This window comes from Capsella rubella, unplaced genomic scaffold (assembly GCF_000375325.1).
Source record: "Capsella rubella cultivar Monte Gargano unplaced genomic scaffold, Caprub1_0 scaffold_2, whole genome shotgun sequence".
Classification (NCBI taxonomy): Eukaryota; Viridiplantae; Streptophyta; class Magnoliopsida; order Brassicales; family Brassicaceae; genus Capsella; species Capsella rubella.
In genome coordinates, this window is record NW_006238922.1 from 9,366,970 (window position 1) to 9,389,995 (window position 23,026).

A 23,026-nucleotide genomic window follows, 5' to 3' on the forward strand; every position below is an offset into this window, starting at 1 on the left:
TATAATTTTCATGAAATGTTTACTTTTTTGAGTTTTTCAAAGAGCAAATTCGTTCCCCAAACAGACGCTATCCTAAATGGAACATATTAAACACACGGAACAAGTTGTGTTGCGTACGGTATTATTATTCATGTTTTGCATATACAATATTATGTCAATGGCAAATATATTAAAAATGTTTTGCATGTTGTGCATTTTGCCTAACGTTTATGGAACACACAAACGTTACGTACATCCCAATTCGCCGTTCTACTAATTCGTATTTCTTCATACTTATATGTATGCATTCAAATATAGAAATTTAATGGAGTCATGGGTGTTGGTGTGTGGTAACATTTACATAAACATAAGCATAAAGATTTTCAAAAAAATTGAACGAAAAAAATAAAAACACTCGAAATTGGAATCCAAGGCAACAAGGAGACTATAGCCCCACATTTATCATAATAAATACAATCAATTAATTTCCTCTACTACTACTACATGACCTTATCAGAAAAAGCTCATAAAAACCAAATGAGCCCACACCCTTCTCCTTCAATTAAGTTCTTCACCCACGCATTTAGTGGGTCACACTATCTCTTATGACTTGTGTCTCTCCAAAATTCAAAGTTAAAAACTATCTTAATCCACTAATATTAACTTATGAGTATATCGCATGATACGTTTACGACCCACGTATGTATATATATACTACGACCTTAGCTTATTTTAATGATGAAATGAGTTACATATCACATCAGTTGTTATATAAACCTAATTAAACACCTTATACACATTTCATTATATCATCCATCACCCCCTATATCAACTTGTTTCTCATTCCCCGCAAATCAAGCATAGAAAGAGACTCTTGGATCATCATCCCAAGTATCTGATTCTCAAGCCCTAAAAAAAAAGATAAATATGTCCATGAAAGGGATCTCTTCAGCAGAGCCAGATAAGCTCTCCAGGAGAATATCTTTGACCCACAAACGCAATTCTGGTGAGCTTGACGTGTTCGAGGCCGCTGTGTACTTCTCCGGCTACAACGAAGCCTCCTCCGGCGACCATAGAAACACACAAAAGTATGGCTATAACGCGGCCAGAGAGGAGAATCGTAGGAAATGGGGAATATTGGGAGGAGGAAGAAGAATCAGCTTGGATTTGCCAATTAGATGTTCAGAACAGGTGCACCATCTTCACCAAGATCATCATGAAGTTACAACAATCAAGGACAGGCTCAGTAACGTGAGACACAAGCAACCTAGCTCACCAGGTGGGAAAATCGCCAGCTTCTTGAACTCTCTATTCCATCAAGCAGGTTCAAAGAAGAACAAGTCCAAATCCAAGTCGAAGCCAACGGAATCCGAAGTGGAAGAGGAGGTCCCCGGAGGAGTATCATGGATGAAGAGGAGGAGAAGAAGCAGTATAAGCCATTTCTTGAGCTCAAGCAGATCTAATTCAACCACCACCACGACATCATCATCATCAAAATCTCTAATCTCGTCATCGAGCTCCGGTTTCAGAACTCCTCCTCCTTATCTCAACACTCCCACCAAGAACTACAAGCAGTTCTTGAATTACACTTCTGCCACAAAACAAGTGGTTGAAGAAGACAAAAAGACCAACAGAGAGTTCTCTTGGCTTGACGAGAAGCTCAAGGTGATGGAGAGCCTCTCGGAGAATCAGAGGAATTGGGCTGATGATGAAGATGATGATCGGAGAATAAAGAGAGAAGGGTATGATGATGGAATGGAGAGTGATTCAAGTTCTGATCTCTTCGAGTTGCAAAACTACGAGTTATCTCGTGGAGGCTTGCCAGTCTACGAGACTACCAATGTAGCTAACATCAACAACACTCATATATAATCCAAACTCTCTTGAGTGTACATCATAAACTCCATCAGATCTTGGTAATAATAACACCCATAAAACAAATTGTTTTTTTTTTCTTCGATTTGTTCTTTGTCTGATTGTTCTTCAGTTATATGTAATTCTTTTGGATTTCTTGGGTTTGATTGTGGAAGCTTTAATGGTGTTTTTTCTTTTTCTTTTTTTGGTATGAGAGATTTGAGCATAGATTTGATAAATACGTACCTAGTTTTCTTGTCTATCACATGGGATTTTTGTTTCCATCTCTTTTCGTATTTTTCCTTGTAAAAATAAATTTTGTACATGATTGTTGATATATTACTTATCTTTTTACGTGGTAATTTTATCTTAATTGAAATTAGAAAAACTTGTTGCACCGACCGGAAAAAAAATTGAGCTATATATATATGTTACAGACCATATAAAGAGTTGATAATCATTGGGATAAAGAAAGCATAATCAAAGTATTGGGAGCGAGAAATATTTTATTATGGGAACAATTTATAAAGTTTAACCGGCCGGTTAAGTTTTGGCTTGTTGTGTTTTAACTCTCTTGGACATTTGATGTTTAGTTATGAGTCCATTTTTTTTTGTCGTCGGTTACGAGTCTTGGAAACTCATGGCGCCACTAGTTTCTCAAATTAAATTTTTGTATCTATAACATGAGAAAAAGACAAGCAGACAACAATTGGGGACCAACAACGATCTCCACTTGCATCTTGTTTCCCTTGTCAGATTGTAATAATATATAGAATATTAGAGATGTTCCAAGCAATCAAACTAGTCCGGAGTAGGAAGATCTAATTTACTAGGTGATTTAAACAGTCGTCGAACTATTTAGAACACGAAGAATAAACACATCTAACTAGAGAAATACTATTTTTAAAGACGAAAACTAATCTTAAATAATATGAGATACGCATATAAGGTGATGTCCAAACAAACTTAAACCAGACAATTTATTGGTGAAGAATCTATTTGCATGATCATTCATAAAACATTAAAATATTATTATGATTAAGAACTAGCGATCAATATAATCTAGTATGCCTAGACGTTTTTTCATTGTTGTTGTCCTGTCACGAGTTGCGTCATGGAGTTTTGATAGAAATGACAAAGTATAATAGTAATGTTTTGGTTGAAGATTTGATATATCCTTAAAAAAAAGATTAGCACTATATTGCTTTTAGATCTAAATGTAATTAACAATTTAATCAAGGACAAAAAGAGATATATCCATCCGAAAGCTTTTTGTCATGCATAGATTGCGGTTGCTTTCCGAGTTTCGCATTTACTTATTATTAGTGCATGCATAAGTAAGGCATACGGAGTACTATCTATATAGATAGCCTTTTTTAATATTTGGAACACTACTGATATAGCCTTTCAAAGGATGATTATTATGTATGTCTATGGAATTATAAAACTACTTCCATTTGAAATTATGTTGTTTACTTTAAAAGAAAAATCTGATGAATTGGTATTTGGACTTCAAAAAGGATCATACTAGCTAGGTAGGCTAAAAAGTTATATCTAGTTAGTATTCATCTCACATACTCTGTAATTTAACGTATATGTAATTAGCGAGAAATAATGCTTGTACTTATTAGACCATTTAAAGTAGTTTTCAGAGAACACATTAATTTACGTAAAATACATGATATATAAACCAACATTAAGTAGGAGGGTGGTTTCTAATCTCTAATGTATTACAATAATTAAACTCATGCGTACTGGAAACAACAAAAGGAACCAAAATAATATACTCATGCTGGTAGAAACAATGATACATGTCACCAATATAGACAAAAGTTGGGTATATGAAATTTAATAAGTAAAATCTAGCTAGGCTCTAGTGGATGGAGGGTCCAAACATGTGATTATCATAAAGTTGAGGTAATTATGCAAAGTAAAAATGATATAATTATGAACCTTGCCAATAAAGACACTCACAAATAGTATTTGGAGTAGTTTTATTTAGACGAGTTAATAATTTTAACAAGTTCTGATTTATTCAGTTTCGATCGTTTATTTAATATATATAATAAATCCATGTGTATTTATTCGGTATAAAAAATGTTAATTATCATTGGGTTGGGGGATTAGATAAAACATGAATGGTTCACTATAAAACAAAAGAAAATAAAGTCTGGTCTTCAATCAAAAATGTAAAAGTTCAAAAACCTGAACTTTACATCGTTCACAAATACTATGATAGATAGAAATCATTACTTTTCTTTCTTTCTTTCTTTCTTTTTTTGTGTCGAACTCATTACTAATCTTTTTGGTGCACAATGCACTACTTCAAGATATATTTGCTTTAGTTTGTTTTTTCTTTCTCTCTTTGAGAAAACCATACATGTAGTTAAATGGGCTTGAAACAGGCCTCTATGTTGCGACGTAACTTTGATGGACTTTGCTTTGCAATCTTTATTAAGCTACATAAGAAATATTTGGCTTAGATTCCATCACCTGAATAACAAGTGACAAGTGTGGTTGGTTGGCCAACAAGATATGCTCTGGCTCCCACCAAAAAAAAATTATTTTTAAAATAAGTGCTGATTTTAAGAAAAAAAAAAGTAAAAGGGTTGATTTTGTAATAAAGCAAAAGGTTTGGGAAGCGTCAGAAAGCTTTGTCTTGTTGTCCCATACACGCTCCACCACCCAATCTCTTTAATTCGATGATTCCCCAAATATTTTATTTATTCTTTTTGCGACCCCAAAGTTTCTTTTTCTTTTAAGGAAATCCCCCAATACATTCCTTCTTCTAACTTATGCATCAATTTGGATTATTATTTTTCTATGTAAAACAACTTTTTTTATAAATGAAATTAAAAATAATAATAACGTTTCCAACTTGCCATATAAAATGGGAGAGATACAATTTTCGCCCATGTTGTTGAATTATTTATCTTCACAATTTCAAAGCCACCAGCAAACCAAATAATTAACCAGAAAACGTGTTTGTCAGAATATATAACCCAACATTATAAAACTTTCGATTAGGACGATGTAATCTTCATTATAATCTATAGCTGTGTTGATTATAATCAACATATGGTTATGTAATCAGTTTAAGTATATTTGCTCTATAACCATGTAAGACCATCAGCATTGGTGTAATACCAATCTTGGTCCCTCCATTATTTCTATAGTTTTACAATCATAGGACTTTTTAAAATTTTGAGTGTAGGAGCATTGGTGAACACGTCAGTTTTGGTTGTCTCTACAAAAAAATCAATACATGGCACCGTATCCGTATAATTATATCTCTTGTACTCATACATACGTCTAGTAAATACTAAATACAGTAACCACTAATCCAATTTACACACACTTTGAAAATCAAAATTTTACAGAATGAAGAATAAAAAATGAAAAAAAAAAAAGAGAGAGAGGGGAGGAGGATGTGAAGAAGAAGATGGGTTTAGTGGAAATCATGTTGACCCAACACAAACAGTATCTGCTTCGACGTCACCTCTCTCACCTTATTCCCTTCGATTCCCATTTTCACTTTCTTCTTTTCTATATCTCTCTCTGTCTCTCTCTTTGCTTCGCTTCGCTTTCTTCCTCGTATCCATTTACATACACACAGTTCTCCTCTGTTCCTCTAATCTCTGTAAGTTTATTCATATTCTTATTATGCTCTGTTCTTCTGTTTAACGATTTGGGTAACCTTAATTGCATTAGAGGGTTAAAGGGTATAAGTCGAATTAAACTTATATGTTCTACTGATGATCTTGTTGTTTGATTTGCGGAAAAAAAGTATTGATTTTTATCTTTGTTTCTTGTTAGGGTTTGAGTATTTTCGTCAATCACATCTGGGTTTTGGTCCAATTGAAGGAATCTGTGAATCGTCTTCTTGGGTTTTCTGAATTTAAGAAGAAAGCTTAGTACTTTAGGATTTTTATTCACTTATTGAATTGTTTAGCTGTAGTTGAAGGAAGCAGAACCTGATTATAGATATATATATAGTGCTTAACAGTTTTTACTGATGGATTCTTGGAGCTACGGGAGAAACGTGTACTTGGAAAATGGAGCTCTTTTACCTTCTGATTCTTTTGCTGAGAATAGAAAATTTGGACAGAGTCTCTCTAATGGATTGGAGAATGATGATCATGTGTTGATCTCTGACATGGCTGGTGATTCCAATGGATACGGTGCTGTTTCCATTACCAAAGTGGTTCCTTCGAATTTGTTGCATGAGGACGAGGAGGAGAAACAGGAGGAAGAGGAGAAACAATCTTCTTCTTCAAAGTTAACTAGTCAGGAATTGACTAGGATAGATTTTAAACTTAGGAGCTTTTTGGATTTAGGAAACGATGATGATACCTCCTCTAGAGGTTTTGCTCTGCCAGCTAAAAAGCCTCGAGCTTCAAACCTGTGCTCTCAGAAGCCCTTGTGTCAAGTTTATGGCTGCAATATGGATCTGACCTCTTCAAAAGATTACCACAAAAGGCATAGAGTTTGCGAGACTCATTCTAAAACTTCTGTGGTCATAGTTAATGGTCTTGAGCAGAGGTTTTGTCAACAGTGCAGCAGGTTTTGTTCTCTCTCCTCTCAAGTTGTTTCATGTTCTGTAGTTTTGTCAATGTCTTAACATATTATGAATCATGATCGTTTGTGTCTTTTACTTTTTTTCTTCTGGTCAGGTTTCATTTCCTCTCAGAGTTTGATGATGGCAAAAGAAGTTGCAGAAGGCGATTAGCCGGACACAATGAGCGACGAAGGAAACCTGCTTTCTATTTTTTACCCGGGAAGCGCCATAAGCTTCTTCGCACCTCTCAAGGTTCAGTCCCTGCCTTTTCCTTTCCATTTGTGTACATTTGAAAACAGTAAACTCTTGCAAATTTGAATCCATTCTGTATTTTACCATCTTCCATTTATCCTATATGGCTATATATATATGTGTGTCAATAGGTGTGGTTGGCAATTCATCAGTCAGTGACTTCTCGTTGGTCTTGCCAGAAGAGTTTCCCAGTACTTTCTTATACCGGGTACTGGATGAGCACGACCACCGTGCCAGTAGACTTGTGAGTTTCAAAGATGAACCTACTTGCTCTATGTTTCCTGCGATTGGGCAAAACAGCAGCAGTATTTATGAGTCTAAACCAGCGATTTATTCTCCGGAAGTATCCTCTATTTGGGACTTACATGAGTCGGCGTCACGGTCTACTTGTGCTCTCTCTCTTCTGTCAGCTCAGTCCCAACAAAACATCCCTGAAATTCCAAACACAACTTTCTCAATCACCCAACCCAACCAAAATCCCAATCACTCACCAGTAGACTATAATCAAATGCAACGGTTATGGATCGATCCTAGTAAGACCAATTCTGCTGGGTCTAGTTCATGTACACTAAAAGGATCATCCACAGTTGATCTACTGCAACTGTCATCACATCTTCAAAGAATCGAACAACAGAGGAATTATACTGATGATGTGAAGCAGGAATATAATGAGCTTTATTTCACTGGCTCCTAAAAAAAGGTGACAACATTCTTATTCCTTTGCAACCGGTTCAAGTTTCTTGATACAGTTCTGGAGAAGGGACAAGTCTTGCATGGTTTGATTAGTTTTGTACGTAATTATTGGATTGGTGAGATAATTAGATTAGAGGAATGAAGATCAGATCATGCTACAAGTGTTATTGTAATTTGTAACTGTTCTTGTTTATTATTCACCAGTCAATAAATGTTCTGAGGAAAAATAGCTTCAGATATCTATGCCTGCTTCTTTTTCACAGTGTTTCAGTCTTTTTCTGTTTCTTTCAGACAATTTGTATATATAATTGTAATGAATATTCGCTGAGAAAAAGTGAGATTTCACTTTTGTTTTGTTCTGTAGTCTCTAACACACTCACGTCATCTGAGATTCTCGAATTCGATGTTACGATGTTGAGAGTTGCAAATACTTTGGAAAAACATTAAGTGTCCTTGATGGAAGAGAGGAATAAGCAGATAGATTTTGATAGGATTAAGACAAATAAAGACCAGACATAAACGTCCAAAGGGACATAGCAAGTAACGTTACTTTCAAATCTAAGACAGGCAGAAATATAAAGTCATAAAAACTAAGGCAACATCATTTTCTGAAACATGATGACATACAAAAGAAGAAAATACACAACACACAAGATGGTAAAAACGACGCCGTAATGTAGCCACCCCCACACGTGCATGCGTTTTGTTGTTATTTTAGGCTTTCTTCCTCAAGTGACTTCACTTCTTCTCACCAAACCCCAAGCCCTAAAATAAAACAGTTCAGACAAGATGTTAACAACATTTTAAAATGGTTGTATAATTTATATGTGCAGACTGAGTTTGTATATATAGCTTACATGGATGTTGTGGCCTCCGGAAGTAAGGGAAGTAGGAGAGTTGGGTATGTACTTAGCCCACTGTCGTTTGTGACGTTTCACAATTACACAAACAAAATTGTTTAAGAAGTTAATATTTAACGAATCAGTGGTAAGTCTAAGTATCTAAGTGGTAACACAAAATGAGATAATTGTCTTACATTTTTGGCAGCAGCACTGAAAGCTTCACGATGTGGTATCTCCGGATTAGCACTTTTGATGCGTTGTATCTCATCCCTTTTATGTTGATGATAATAAAAATAAGAATTAACAAGAGTACATTATATATAATATTTATGCATAGTGAAGTATATGTCAAAGATTAACCTCATGAAGCGGTTGTAAGCTGATGGAAGTCTCTGCTTCTTCTCAGGAGCTGCAATATCAAAGATGGTTATAACTAATTATCATATATATATATAGAGCTAGCGAGTAAATTAATAGAAAAAAGAAGAAGAAGAAGAAGAAGAAGAAGAAGAAGAGAAGAAGAAGAAGAAGAAGAAGAAATGGGAATAATCTTGTGCTTAATTACGTTTAACGACAAAGGGTGGTGTGGGAGATGGTGGCTGGTCGCTGGAGGTAGAGGAAGAGGAAGAAGAAGAGCTTCCCTTCTTATACTCACTCCCACCAAAGCTCTGCATCTGATTAATTGCATAAAGTAGACATAATTAGAATACTTTTTTTACACATTATTGTTTTTATGCACATATATGTATAAAGAAATTAAGAAAGTGTTATGTATGTACCTGAAGGGTGAGGCTAACATGGCCTTGGAGAGGAGGGCTTGTGGTGAGAAACGAGAGGTTACCACAATGGCCGCACTTCACCGTCACAGTGTCAAGCATCCTCTTTAATGGTATCCCAACCTATATATGAGTGTAGATTAGGTTTACAATTAGCTCGAAAATTTGAAGAAATAATTACATAATATAAACAAAAATATAGCTTCTCGCATGCATGTGATATATTATATATCTACATATTCAAGGGTCATGCAAGTATAAATATGCTTGTCATGTGTAGGTCAGTTACCGCAAGGATAGTGTTGCAGATGCTACAGCGGACGTAATAGAGATGTTCAGCTTGAGGTGAAGCCTTTGAAGTCATGGTTGGTTTCTCTTCAAGGTTCATGATGATCTTTAACGGATGGATTGGAAAAAGTGCCTTTAACGAATGGATTGGAAAAGGTGCTCTTGAGAACGAGAGAGAGAGAGAATAAGAAGAAGTTTTGTAGAGTTAAAGGTTTTGGCTATTTTATGAGTTAGGAAGGTCTTGTATATATAGAACCAACATATAGGTGAGACCGTGAGACGATGTAAAAAGAGAGAGAGAAAGAGATGGATAGTCTAATTAAGTGTTAAACTATTATTTATTTTTAACAACAATTATAAAAATCTTAAACCAATGACATTTGGTGTACAAAGTATGTAGACACGAATTTTTTATGGTGACATTATGTTTTTTTTTTAAAATTTGTTGGATATATATATCTTCGAGTTCTCTCATCTACGAATTCTACTATTAGCTATTCTATTATGCAATCATGTAAACGTTTTTAAACAGACAAAAAGTTTGAACAACATGTTAATCTACATTTCGGCATTAGTTTTCTCAAGACATATAAAGTGATGAAAAAAACAAAACTATATTAAAAAATTTCTATGTCAAATCATATATGAATTAAATTAAAGGGACCGGATCTAGGGCTTTATTATGACTTTTATCTGTCTGTGTTGCTATACTATTACTGATGATGATAGTACATGCCTCCCTCTGCAAACTCTTGCAGACGTATTCAATTATCAAGACTCTCTAAATATCACTCCTCGTACATTAGTTTTTGCTATAAATAAGCTGTGCTCAATATTATTCATCCAAGGTTTTCATATAACTAAATATTATTCATAAAACTAAAAATACACCTTAATGATGTGTAATGTATACTTAACCCAAGAGAGGGGAAGAAATATATAATCTTTAACACTTTCATATATGGTGAAGATATAGAAAATTTAACCAGCATCTACATGTTCATCGTACATATGTTAATTGTGACACATATGAGATGCAAAAAGACAAAAAGAGATGACCAAGTAAGCTATTTTAGAAATAATACATGGTGTGAATATGATTACATTCATTCAAGTTTGATGCCAGCAGCAAGCCTTGACTTACCCACATGACGTTATAAATTATAAGAATGGTCCTTTCACTGATCCTTGATCTTTTTCTTTTTTTTCTCTCAGAATATTTTCACGCAAAAATGATTTCCCTGCCTTCACAACTTTTATCTTCATCGTGAAAATTTTCACTCAATTTGTATTGATAAGTTTAAATACAAAAAAAAGAATCTAGGGAAACAACCAAAACAATGGATCTCATTCAGACAATCCAACTATAGATAGATTGGACCCAAAAGCAGAAGGGATTCCAATCAGGATCTTTTCGATTTACCACTTTTATATTTTATGTGTTTAAGGATGTTTTGTAAACTGCACTACAAATTTTCTGTTTTAGTTTTTTTTTTTGGTAAAATTTTCTTTTTTAGGTTAAAAAAGGGTTTACATGTAAAAGTAAAGTTCTCTAGACTGATGGATTCTTAGTTAATCATTTTGACGTGATGAGACCATCTATAATTAATCTGATATGTAAAAAGAGTGATATATATATATATATATATAGTTCATTTTTTTTGGGAGATAAACACACGATTTAATTTATTGTTGAAATTGAGATAGAACAAGCATATTTGTTAACATACATACTAACGATAGGAAAGATAAATCAAAAGATTTTAAAAATTGTCAAAAAGAGAAATTTGAAAAGATAGTGAAGAAAAGAGAGAGCTGAAGAATGGATTCCATCTTTTGTGCATGCACTGCCCCACATGGAACTTGGAAGGAGACAAGTGATCAATCAAACGTCTCTTTCAATGGCTAACTTTTTAGCATTCTTTCACCCTTCTTAGATTTTCCTACTTCCACACACTTATTTAGCTTGCTTACAATTTTATCTGCTTAAAGTTTTCCTCTCAATGTTACAACTAATATATACATAGATCAAATATATATATGTACACCAGTCTAACTCTATAATCTACAATATATTACAACCATATGGTCTTGATTTTTTATCAACAAATGAATGGAATAAGTCTAACTCTGAAGATCTCATATATATGAGCTTAATATTATTTGTTTTAACACTTTGTAATCCATGCACAACGAACATCTCAAGTTTCTTAGGTATCCAACTATCCAAGTTCGCCAATAGCAAATGTCATCATTGGCATTAAGATCGATGTAAATGTTTCCACATATATATTATGGCCTGGCTCATCCTTGACCGAAGATGATTAACTGAAAGATTCTAAATGATATATATCATTTGAAACTAGAATGATAATTATATCGTGGATTAGGAATTCTGATAAGAAGATCGATATATATGTATGCATCCAAGAAAAGGGGATTCAAATTATTATGTTTATTACAAAAAGATAAAGGTTGGGGAGACTATATTATATTTATATGACTGTGAGAGATCGATGGGACGATTGCCAAAAAAGGGAAGAGAGCTAAGAAGAGATTAGGGTTTAGTCAGGTTACCATGCTCGTATAACTTCATTACTCCCCTTGCTCTCTCTTTAAAGCTTTGCTTGCTTTTACCCTCTCCTCCACCTCTCTAGCTATCTATCTATTTAATACACACCCCATTATTCATGCATCTCCACTACTTTACGTACACTTAGATACATTTATATATATATATATATCAATACTTTCATAATTTACTATATTTTTGTTTGTTTTTGTTTCTCTCCAATTAGAAAAAAACAAATAAAAAGAAGTCAAAAGGAAAGACCACCAAACCCACTTGAGTTTAATAGAAACACACAAAGCAAAGAAGCATCAAATCTCACATCACACACGTAGAGAGTTCTCGCTAGTATCTACTCTACTCTACTCATTCGCAGCTTCTTCTCTTCCTTTTTCCGGTATCACTCTCTTTTTGATTTGACTTGTCTTCTCTATTATTTATTACTTGTTTGTTCCTAATTAATCACTTAAACTCTCTTTATGTGTTTTCAATATAGACAACATAGCCTTTAGTTGATCTTTCTCGTACCAATCGTGAGAGTTCTCTTTTATCTCCCACCTCCATGTAACGTTATGAGTTGTAATTTTTGATTAGCCTAAGTCGTCTTTTTCTTCTAAACTAAAATTTTTTCACTTTTCATCATTGTGTAGGTAGTTTTTAAAATATATTTGTGGAGTATTAATTATATCCCAACCTAGATGCCAAAATTTTTTATAACACCCAAAAAGTAGTTCAAATCATGGTATGAAAATGATGGAAAAAATGAACGCTCAAAAATCACAACCTTTGACAAAAACTCTTAAAATTTTGTAAAGTTAGTATTCTAAAAATAGAAACTCCATTCTTAGCTAGTAATACCATTTCATTAACAATGTTACGATTGGAGGTTTGTATCATAGATTATGATAAACACTTACGTATAGTGTATAGTTGACCAAAAAAAAAAGAAAAGAAAAAAAAACAAGTATATTTTATATGATAAGTGAAATCGCAAAAAACAACTTGCAATTAACATACAATCAATAAAACAAATGCGTCAATGTTAGAATATACATAGTTTTGTTTTCTTCTTTTGTTTATTATAAGTCCAAATTAGAAAATGAATCCTATATAATGTACAGTTTCGGCCTGTTTATGATAAGAGAGATCCTACTGAAATATTTTGTGGGCTAAATAGAAAATCTATACATGATTCGAAGGGTAAAACTGTTTAGTCCTTAACTTTTAATCCAAATCATCAAAGATTATATGAACCACGGTTACTTAAAAAGATTAGTTGATTTACTCGATTAGTGCTCACGAGACTGATCTCAAACCACTATATATGGCTTCCACGCTGAAAACTGTGAATAAACTTTATAAAATAAACTAAATTTAATCCGGAAATACAAATAAAATTATTTAACATCATTTGTAACACATCCTCAAAAACCAGAAAAAAACTATTCATTTTTACGGCTTTTAACCAAATTTAACCTAAACCATTTAGTTAATAAATATGACAACCAAATTAATTTTTAGATTAAACCATAACCAAACCAAATCCGGTTTTTGGGTTGCAGTTTTTATTTTTACCCCTAGAAATTTCATTCATATATATAAGGAGAATATAGTTGTATATATATACAAACATGACATTTTCAAGAAATGCAATCTCACAAGCCTCTTCAGCTACAAGTCTTAACAAGTGACGGGAGTCGGCTCCAATAATCTTAACTTTTTACTCTAGTTGATTATTCATGTACAAGTTCCAACAATCTAATGCAAGTATAAGATCTTGTTTACTTTAGATGCCCAAGCTCATTTTAACCCAACACAGAATCATCAAAATCAATTTTGACATCAGCTTCTCTTTCTAAAACACTGTTTGTTGACCCGCGCGCATTAGATCTTGTTTACTTTAGATGCCCAAGCTCATTTTAACCCAACACAGAATCATCAAAATCAATTTTGACATCAGCTTCTCTTTCTAAAACACTAGTTGTTGATTTTTATTTTATTTTATTTTATTTTTATTTTATTTCTAAAACATCAGCTTCTCTTTCTAAAATTTTATTTTATTTTTTGTTATATTATGATTTTTCGTTGTTTTATTTTGTTTTGTTGGCTTTTTACTGTTGTTATTTTTTGTTATTCTATTTTTATATCGATTATTTTTCAATTTTATAGTAATTTATTATTTGAAATGTTTATTATCATTTGGTATTCGTCAAAGGTCGATGAAAGTTTATGCAATATTCTCTCTTTTTACTAAGTATGTGATTAGAGAGATAAAGTTTACGGTGTCTGGGTTTGATATATTATAGGATCTGGCTTGTTTCCCGTTTTTTCCTACATTCGAACCTGTGTATTCCGGCCAGTAGATTTGAAATCGCTATTGTTGTTGCAGATGTGTCGCTCTTGTAAACGATGGTTCTAAAAAATGTTTTCCCTGTTCCGTTTAATTATCCAGTTTCAAACTCGTGTATCCCACGTTTTCTGATTTTTTTAACCGATTTGATTGTTATGTGTTGGACCTCAGGCCCATGCTTTTTTAGATTTTGTATTTTGATTTTTGTGAAAGTGTTGGACCTAAAGCCATATTCTTTTGGATTTAGTAAAGAAAAATGATGATGTGGTGGATGAGATAACTATATCTATATATATAAAGTTAAATTTTTCTCTCTTCTCCTTAAGCCACATCATCATCCACCTTATTTTAATATTTAATTTTTAAAATTAATTATATCATTTTATCATTTAATTTTAATATTTAAACCTATGTAAATAAGTTTTTCCAAAATGAATATGAAATGTCTTTTTGTATATTATACATTATAAAACTAAAAAATATAATTGATTAAGAGTTAAAAAAAAACTTACTAATTATCGATTATACTAACAAATATATAAATAATAGATTATATATTTTAGTGAATGTTTAAAATATATATATGATTATATTTACACAATGTAAACCTAAATATAATGGGATTTAATGGGAATAAAAGAAAAAGTAAGAAATTTTGAGAATATAAATCTATCTAATTTATGTCTCAAATAATTTTCTAACATAAGTGACATAGGTCGGACCGAAACATGAATTCTTATTTTTTATAAACATATAAAAAGGTAAAAATAAAATTTATATTTCTTTAAAAGTTTCCAATATGAATTTAACTATTTGTTTCCACAACACATATGTTAAACTAATAAACAAAATAAAAATTAACTATATTTCATAAAATTGAAAATTAAAATAAAACATTATTAAATGAAATAAACTAAATATAAAGTAAATTATATTAATATGTTAAATTTAAAAATTGTTCCATATGAAAAACAAAAAAATATATAAAACATAAAATCAGAAAAATATATAATAGTATATAAATGATCATTACAAGATATAAAGTACGGCAAATCCAAAAAAAGAAAATGTAAAACAAAAAATAATAAATTATGACAAAATATAAAGAGACAATGTAAATAATTAAAAATACAACAATCCGCCCGAAATCCACAAATCATGTTCAAATTTCATGCAAACATATAAAAGGGCCCAAAATATTAACATCTAGATCTATATTTGGTAAAAACCTTAATAGCACACGTTTCTCAATGATTCTCAACCGCACTTCCATTTACGCCTACACTTCGACTTATACTATACACACTTAATTTCTTAACGACTAATGAAGCTAAAACTCAATAGTTTTTCTATACAAACACAATTTAAGTTTTAAAAAATAAAGTATGTTATAGTGAAAAAAATAAGTAGAAAATAAAATACGAACCAATTGCTCATAAACAACATAATAAACTCCCGCGCGTAGCGCGGGCAACCAACTAGTATATATATAAAATTAACTTTTTCTCTCTTCTCCTTAAGCCACATCATCATCCTAATCATCATCTACTTTATTTTATTATTTAGTTTTAAGAATTAATTATATCATTTTATCATTTAATTTGATTTTGACATATGTAAATAATTTTTTCAAAAAGAAATATGAAAGGTCTTTTCTTATATTATATATTATCAAAATAAAAATATTATTGATTAAAAATAAAAAATAATAGAATGTTTTATAATGAAGATATATATAAATTTAAAATAATATGACACAAAACTTAATTATATTTACACAATCTAAACCTAAATTCAAATGATATTTAACGGAAATAGAACAAAACGTAAGAAAATTTAAGAATATAAATCTATCTAATAAACATAAATGAGATAGGTTAGTACAAAACATGAATTCTCATTTTTAAAACACATAAAAAAGAGGTCACACTAAAAATAATATTTCTTTAATAATTTGCAATATGAATTTAACTAATTTTTTCCAATACAACAAATATGGTAAACTAATAAACAAAACAAAAAATTAACAATATTTCATAAAAATTGAAAATTAAAACAAAAAACATAATTAAATGAAATGAACTAAATATAAAGTAAATTATACTAATATGTTAAATTTTAAATTTGTTCCATATGAATATATGAAAAATATATAAAACAGAAAATCAGAAACAAATATATAATAGTATAAAAATGATCATAACGAGATATAAATTACGTCAAATCAAAAAAAAAGAAACGAAAAAACAAAAAATTAAATTATGACAATATACAAGGATAATGTAACCAATAAAAAATACAATAATCCGCTTGAAACCCACAAATCATTTTTAACTTTCAGCCCAATATATTAAAAAGGACCACAATATTAACATATAGGTCTATATTTGGTAGGAATCCTAATAACACATGTTTCTTTATGATTCTCCACTGCACTTCTGTTTACACTCATATATCAATCTATATTATACACGTTTAATTTCTCAACTACTAACGAAGCTAAAACTCAACAGGTTTTCTATACAAACACAAACTAATATTTTTAAAAAATAAAGTATGCTATTGTAAAAAAAATAAGTAAGAAATAAAATACGAACCAATTACTCATCAACAACATAATAAAACTACCACAGAAATAAGTAGCAGTTGAGCGCGGGAGTTTTATAATTTTTTTGTTAATTTTTTATTCATATTGTGATATTTTATTTATTTTTTAATTGATTTTCAAAACATATTATAGTTATTTTATCTTGAATTATTATGTTTCAATATTTAAATTTTGATTAAAAGCATTTTCTTATTGATCATGTTATAAACTAATATTTCACTTTCAATTTTATTTTTTCCCTTTAAAATTTTATATATACAATTACATAAATGTTATTTTTATTCTACCATAAACTTAAAATTTACTTACATTCTTAAACTCAGTAACACATATAAATTTTAAACTATGATCAATTTAAAATGAAAGTTGAATTATATTAATACCACTAACTAATAAAAAATGAAAGTATTTCTTATTTAAAATTTCGTTTATTTACATAATTTATTTTTATTTATATAAATTTTCTATTAATTAAATAAGTAGCATATATATGCACTAAATGAATGTTTTAAATTTATTTTAATATAAAAAAATGTGGCTTAGGTGGATGCTTAGGTGGCATCATGAGAAGAGAGAAAAAACTAAATTTATATATATAGATTATGGGAGTAGTAGCAACAAAACCAGTACTTTCGTTGAGGTATATAGATATATAAACTCACTTTAAGATCACAACTTATAAATGTTGAACTCTTATAAACTCTAATCAAGCATTACACAAAATTAGATCTTTGAAGGACAATCTTTTTTAATAAAAATTTTTTTGACGTTGTTTCAGATAATAACTAAATACCCAACTAATAGAATATATAAGTACGACTAGAATATATGTAAATTACAACTGAGTGAGAGTGTTCACTTCACTCCTTCAGATTGCTTTTGCTGGGAGAGCGTCTCGTAAAACGGGGTATTCCAATTTCTTCAACCGTGATCGCCTCTTTGTTGCGTCCTTTTATAAGGAGCCGATTCCAAGGAAAATGGTAGCATAACAAGTGCGTACCCACGTCATAGTTCGGTAGAGGTTTCTCCATGAACTTCTTTCAAAATATGTCATCAATGGCAACGAAATATAAATATATTTGCTACCATTTCAAAATATAAATATATTTGCTTATGTTTTGCTCGTCTTTCGCTCACATTTCGTTTTTTTTTCAATTTCTCTCTCGCTTATAAAATCAATTAATTATCAAACAAGATTTTTGAAAACAAAATTGATGTTGTATAAGTGATATAACATTTTTATACTAATTATCAACAATTAGGTAAGTCTCTCTCTCTATATATATATAGATTAAAATAGAAAAAGATACTGAGACCTCTGTTTTCCCTTTTTTTTTGTAACAATTTTCTATGAAGAAAATACATCATTTACTTTTCATTCAATAAATTTTACTGTCTATACTACATTTTATTTGTTATAAATTACCATAAAACTCCTAAATATCAACATTATCACATACTTGTGTTTAAGAAACCTTTAATAAAATACATGATTTCCTACTAAATCATTAAGGAATTACTTAATTTACAGAATTTATTTCCCAGTTTATACATAATAATCATAAAATTTAAATTTTTATAGATTCTACTTTTTAATAAAAATATCAATAATATGAAGCAAATGAAATATAAATTAAAACATAAATATACACAAATTATGTTAGTGAAATTATCAAAAAATTGGGTAAGATGGTCGTAAACTAATCTCCATGCTGGGCCTAGGGCCTCAAGATACCTTGACGGATCCAAAGAAAAAAAAACAATAAGGAACGTCATGACGTTTTCATATTTTGACATAGAACGCGTGCCGTTTTATCAAAGCGCTAAACCTCTTCCCTCATCCTCTCCCAGCTCTCTCCCGCTAAGGCCTCTTTGCAGGTTTTGAGAGCTTAAACCCCAATCTCCCTCAATTCTCTGATTTAACTTATTGGCAACTCTCTCAGTTGATTTCTGGGTCTCAGCTTCTTTCGACTTTATGGGTTGCGGACCTTAGTTTCAGTACAATTTCGCTTTTTGGATAGAGCTCTTACTTCATGCTCATGGCGTCTCTCTCCTTCACCCAATTCCTATCGTTCCCTAGGTTTGCTTCTCTCCCTCTTGTGTTTTCTGATACTTGAAAGTTTGCTTCCATGGGTTTCTGTGGATTTGGCATAGAATTACATTGCTGCCCAGAAATGTGCGAACTTTAAAGTTGTGCTCTTGTTATCTTTCTACAAGAGAATGAGTGAAAATGATTTGAATCACTTCGTTTTTGCCATTTTTTTGTTCAATTTTAGTGGAAAGACATGTGTTTCTGTTTAAAGTTATGGTTTTCTCATAGCTGTGGTTAAGTTTGGCAGGTACAATGCAGATGTTCCTTGTCTCCTTCAGTCACTTGGTTTTGTGAAGATTAGAGGTGAAAGATGGAATGGTAAACAAAGATTTTCTATGGTTGCTGGTAGGAAAAAGTTATCAGAGTCAGCACCTGTTGAAGAAGAAGGAGATAATGATGGAAATGGAGCGGTTGGGAGAAAGAAATCATCTAAAGGTCCTAAGAAAGGCGGTGCTCGAACAACGAAGAAGAAGGTTGTAGCTACGGATGAACCATTAGAAGAAAGCTCTGAACTTTTGGTAGATAGTGATAGTTTAGACAAGGAAAGCAGTGTGTCAGCTTTGAAACCAAAGACAAGAACTAGAAAGAAAGGTATGAATTTTTCCATTTCTTATCTGATGTCCCCACTTGGTGTTTCACGAGCCTAATTTGAATTCTACACATTTGCAGCTGCAGTAGCAGCTTCTTCTTCTGATGTGGAGGAAGTAAAACCCGAGAAGAAGGTGAGACGAAAGAGGACTACTAAAAAAGATAAGGAAAAGGAGGATGATTTAGATACTAGTTCATATGATGAGGGTAGTGATGCCGAGGAAGCCTTGGCTGTTGAAAGCACTGATACCGAAAGTGAAGGAGAAGAGATTGATCTGAGTAAACATGAAAGTGAGGATATTAGTCACACATATGGATGGCCTCCACTTGTGTGCTGCTTTGGATCTGCACAACATGCTTTTGTGCCCTGGGGAAGGCCAGCAAACAGGCTTTTAGATTATGAACTACATGAACGGATGAGTGATGCAAAATGGGCCCCAGAGAAGTATATCCGGGCTCCTGGAGGATGTGCAGGAGGTGTAGCTATTGCTCTTGCAAGCTTAGGTGGTAATGTTGCTTTTATGGGCAAACTCGGGGATGATGAGTATGGTCAAGCCATGTTGTATTACCTGAATGTGTGCAAAGTCCAAACGAGATCAGTTCGGATTGATGGTAAAAGGGTCACAGCATGTTCTACTATGAAGATCAGTAAGAGAGGTCGCTTGAAATCGACTTGTATCAAGCCTTGTGCAGAGGATTCACTTTCAAAATCTGAAATCAATGTTGATGTGCTCAAAGAGGTAAATGCTTTCTTGGAGATTTGAAACATTGAATTATTGAACTCTTTTTCTCGTTCCCTTATCTCTTCCTATTAACTTTGGTTCAGGCGAAAATGTTCTACTTCAGCTCGCATTCTCTGCTCGATAAGAAGATGATGTCAACTACGATACAAGCCATCAAGATATCAAAGCAACTAGGCAATATCGTTTTCTTTGACTTGAATCTCCCTTTACCGCTATGGCAGTCCAGCGAAGAAACCAAGTCGTTCATACAGGAAGTGTGGAATCTTGCAGATGTAATTGAAATAACAAAACAGGAACTTGAATTCTTATGCGGAATCGAGCCAACTGAAGAATTCGATACAAAAAACAATGACATCAGTAAGTTTGCCCATTATCCGCCTGAAACTGTGGAACAGCTTTGGCATGAAAATCTCAAGGTTTTGTTTGTGACCAATGGCACTTCTAAGATCCATTACTACACTAAAGAGCACAATGGTGCTGTTTCCGGAATGGAGGATCCTCCCATTACTCCTTTTACGAGGGATATGTCAGCATCTGGAGATGGCATAGTTGCAGGTAGATTGTTGCAGTGTCTTTTTGTCCGTAGCATTTGGAAAGTTATGTTTGGCTATTAACTGACCTATACTCTGTTACAGGTCTAATAAGAATGCTTACGGTTCAGCCAGATCTTATGAACGATAAAGGGTACTTGGAACGCACAGCAAGATATGCAATTGAGTGTGGGGTTGTCGATCAATGGTTGCAGGCACAAACCCGAGGATATCCTCCAAGGGATGACATGGAAGAAGAAGATGACGATGAAGAAGATGAAGTGGAATCAGATCCAGACGGTATAAGATCGATAACAGAGAGGGAATACCGAACCTCAAAGCCCTATGATGAACCAGATGGTCCATACGTTATGAAACCGGTAGAAGAAAGGGAATACAAGAAGTTAGAGCCTGTTGGCGCAATGTTTGAAGATGGTAGTTTATGATATTCATAAGATTTGATATTGTCTGTTAGTCAGCTTTTTGCCTATTCACATTTCACAAAATCTTAGTAGTGTGAATTTTTGTCATATGTTTTATTACCTCACTGACCATCTCAACTGATACAAAAGTCACTTATCTAGACCATTATATCAAACGCAACCTAGTGTGAACTAGTAAGCTTAGAGAAGATATGTCTACTGGGATAGAAAAATTATCCAGAAACAGCCAGCAATGTGAAACTCTCAGTGACAATGACTTCCTTTGCTAGCAACTCTACTTCAACTTATCTAATCAAGGTAGAGATTTATCTTCCTGTGATCTGTGAAAGGCAGTGTGATTCTCAGGTCCTTTTGTTTCCGGCTTAACGGTCTGCCTTTGCTTTCGGGATCTCTGTTTTCCTTTACATCTGCTAATTTCCAGACACATTTATCTGATTCTGCATCTATAGACTCCAAGAGAAACACTGCACTCTTTACTGCGGTCCTCGAGTTTGTTTCCTCTACATAGCTTACTGTCATTGGCATATCCTTAAATCGAGGCAAGTCCTCTGGGACTCTCAGCAGCCTCTCTGCTCCTGGAGATGACACCTTCACAGAAAAACCAACACAGAAACAAATTTTACAACAAAATGACCCAAGCAATCGTTGATTTATGGGGGAAAGACTCTTTCTTATACCTCAAGGGCAAGATCCTCTGGGACTTCTTTTGCATTCCCAGCATCATCTAGTCTTCTCTTGAATTCTCGACTAAATTCCTCAAGCTCATCCATGGTAGGACATCCATATCTTTTTACAAGAAAGAAAAGAAGTAGCTTTCTTTAGTTTCTGACACTTACTGCTTTCACACTGGTTTTCATATAGAAGGGTGAAGGATCTTACTCAGTTGAGAGTTTGTCTAGTCTGACGTATATATATCCACGGGGTGAAGTTTTGAAAGCAAACAATTCTAAATCATTCTCAGACTGCTTTAAAACTTCTGCAGCAATAGAGAGAACTCTTTCACCCCATGGTACACCTCGAAGAACAACCCCACCACCATCTCCTCCATCGTCAAGCTGTAATACAGATAAATAAGAACCAAAATTAGCTCAAAAGAATCTAAAAAATCATGATGAGTGGTATAGTGATGAGAAAATGTAGTGGAAAGATACATGTGATTCAACTTCCTCTTCTTCTTCTTCTTCCCAATCTTCTATGACCTCCACATCATCAGTTGTTTTATCTGCCAATTAAATTGGAAGCAGGTGTTATGAGACCAACAGTATCTTATGACCATAGGAAATACTAGCTTCTATGGAAACATTCGCTGGGCTAAAAGTGAGCAACATAAAGAAGATGCATTTAAGCTGAAGACATTTAAACAAACACCTTATAGACGCGAGATATGCAAAACACAATGATCCGTTGAAGAAAGACTGTAAACAAAACCTAAAACCCAGATAATATAGACACAGTGAAAGAAAGAAGAAAAGGTTTAATCTTACATTCGAACGTGTCTTCTTCGTCGTCATGACTACCGGCGGTTCTTGGCGGTCGACCTGAAGGAGCAGGAGAAGTAGAAGAAGACGAAGAAGAAAAAGTAGAGACCGAAGAAGAGAAAGGAGAATAGCGAGGAAGAGTGAAATTGATCGTCTTTGGTAATAGTAAGGAAGAAGAAAAAGCCCTAGCTGAGAAACTAGTCGCCGGTGAGGTAAAACGGCGAGAAGCTCGAAATAAAGCAGCTACAATCAGACTTTGGTATCTCACCATGCTTCTTACGACGATACAATGGTCACACAGGCACACACGACTTTGTAATAACTGTTTAAGGGATTCACTTCTATTTATGGGAGTGTTATTAAGTACTTAATTACACAAAGCC

General features: G+C 32.8%; 5 protein-coding genes across 7 annotated transcripts; 3 read left to right on the forward strand and 2 right to left on the reverse strand.

The window, feature by feature from the left end:
* Positions 1–677: 677 nt before the first annotated feature.
* Positions 678–1,988, forward strand: LOC17896098 (protein BIG GRAIN 1-like E). Its single transcript, XM_006302511.2, has one exon. It carries the CDS (start codon positions 907–909, stop codon positions 1,849–1,851), a length of 945 nt encoding a protein of 314 aa, XP_006302573.1. The 5' UTR covers positions 678–906; the 3' UTR covers positions 1,852–1,988.
* Positions 1,989–5,229: 3,241 nt separating this feature from the next.
* LOC17895655 (squamosa promoter-binding-like protein 6) lies at positions 5,230–7,598 on the forward strand. Of its 3 annotated transcripts, none has more exons than XM_006300428.2 (4): positions 5,230–5,473; positions 5,650–6,396; positions 6,507–6,643; positions 6,775–7,598. In XM_006300428.2, exons 2-4 carry the CDS (start codon positions 5,849–5,851, stop codon positions 7,335–7,337), a joined length of 1,248 nt encoding a protein of 415 aa, XP_006300490.1. In that variant the 5' UTR covers positions 5,230–5,473; positions 5,650–5,848; the 3' UTR covers positions 7,338–7,598. The 3 variants fall into 3 exon arrangements, with proteins under 3 accessions (XP_006300490.1, XP_023644067.1, XP_023644066.1); XM_023788299.1 differs by having other exon boundaries at positions 5,830–6,396; XM_023788298.1 differs by having other exon boundaries at positions 5,942–6,396.
* A 216-nt stretch (positions 7,599–7,814) lies between these two features.
* Positions 7,815–9,365, reverse strand: LOC17894603 (protein CRABS CLAW). Its single transcript, XM_006301179.2, has 7 exons — positions 9,244–9,365; positions 8,958–9,077; positions 8,744–8,852; positions 8,539–8,587; positions 8,373–8,448; positions 8,194–8,253; positions 7,815–8,101 (listed from the first exon to the last, which is right to left on the reverse strand). The coding sequence occupies exons 1-7, from the start codon at positions 9,340–9,342 to the stop codon at positions 8,075–8,077; spliced, it is 540 nt and encodes a 179-aa protein (XP_006301241.1). The 5' UTR covers positions 9,343–9,365; the 3' UTR covers positions 7,815–8,074.
* A 9,282-nt stretch (positions 9,366–18,647) lies between these two features.
* On the forward strand, positions 18,648–21,264 carry LOC17895920 (fructokinase-like 2, chloroplastic). The gene is made up of 5 exons (XM_023787080.1): positions 18,648–18,849; positions 19,109–19,452; positions 19,531–20,189; positions 20,276–20,747; positions 20,828–21,264. Exons 1-5 carry the CDS (start codon positions 18,803–18,805, stop codon positions 21,166–21,168), a joined length of 1,863 nt encoding a protein of 620 aa, XP_023642848.1. The 5' UTR covers positions 18,648–18,802; the 3' UTR covers positions 21,169–21,264.
* On the reverse strand, positions 21,146–22,925 carry LOC17894459. The gene is made up of 5 exons (XM_006300872.2): positions 22,650–22,925; positions 22,317–22,387; positions 22,045–22,220; positions 21,843–21,951; positions 21,146–21,753 (listed from the first exon to the last, which is right to left on the reverse strand). Exons 1-5 carry the CDS (start codon positions 22,912–22,914, stop codon positions 21,454–21,456), a joined length of 921 nt encoding a protein of 306 aa, XP_006300934.1. The 5' UTR covers positions 22,915–22,925; the 3' UTR covers positions 21,146–21,453.
* Positions 22,926–23,026: the final 101 nt, after the last annotated feature.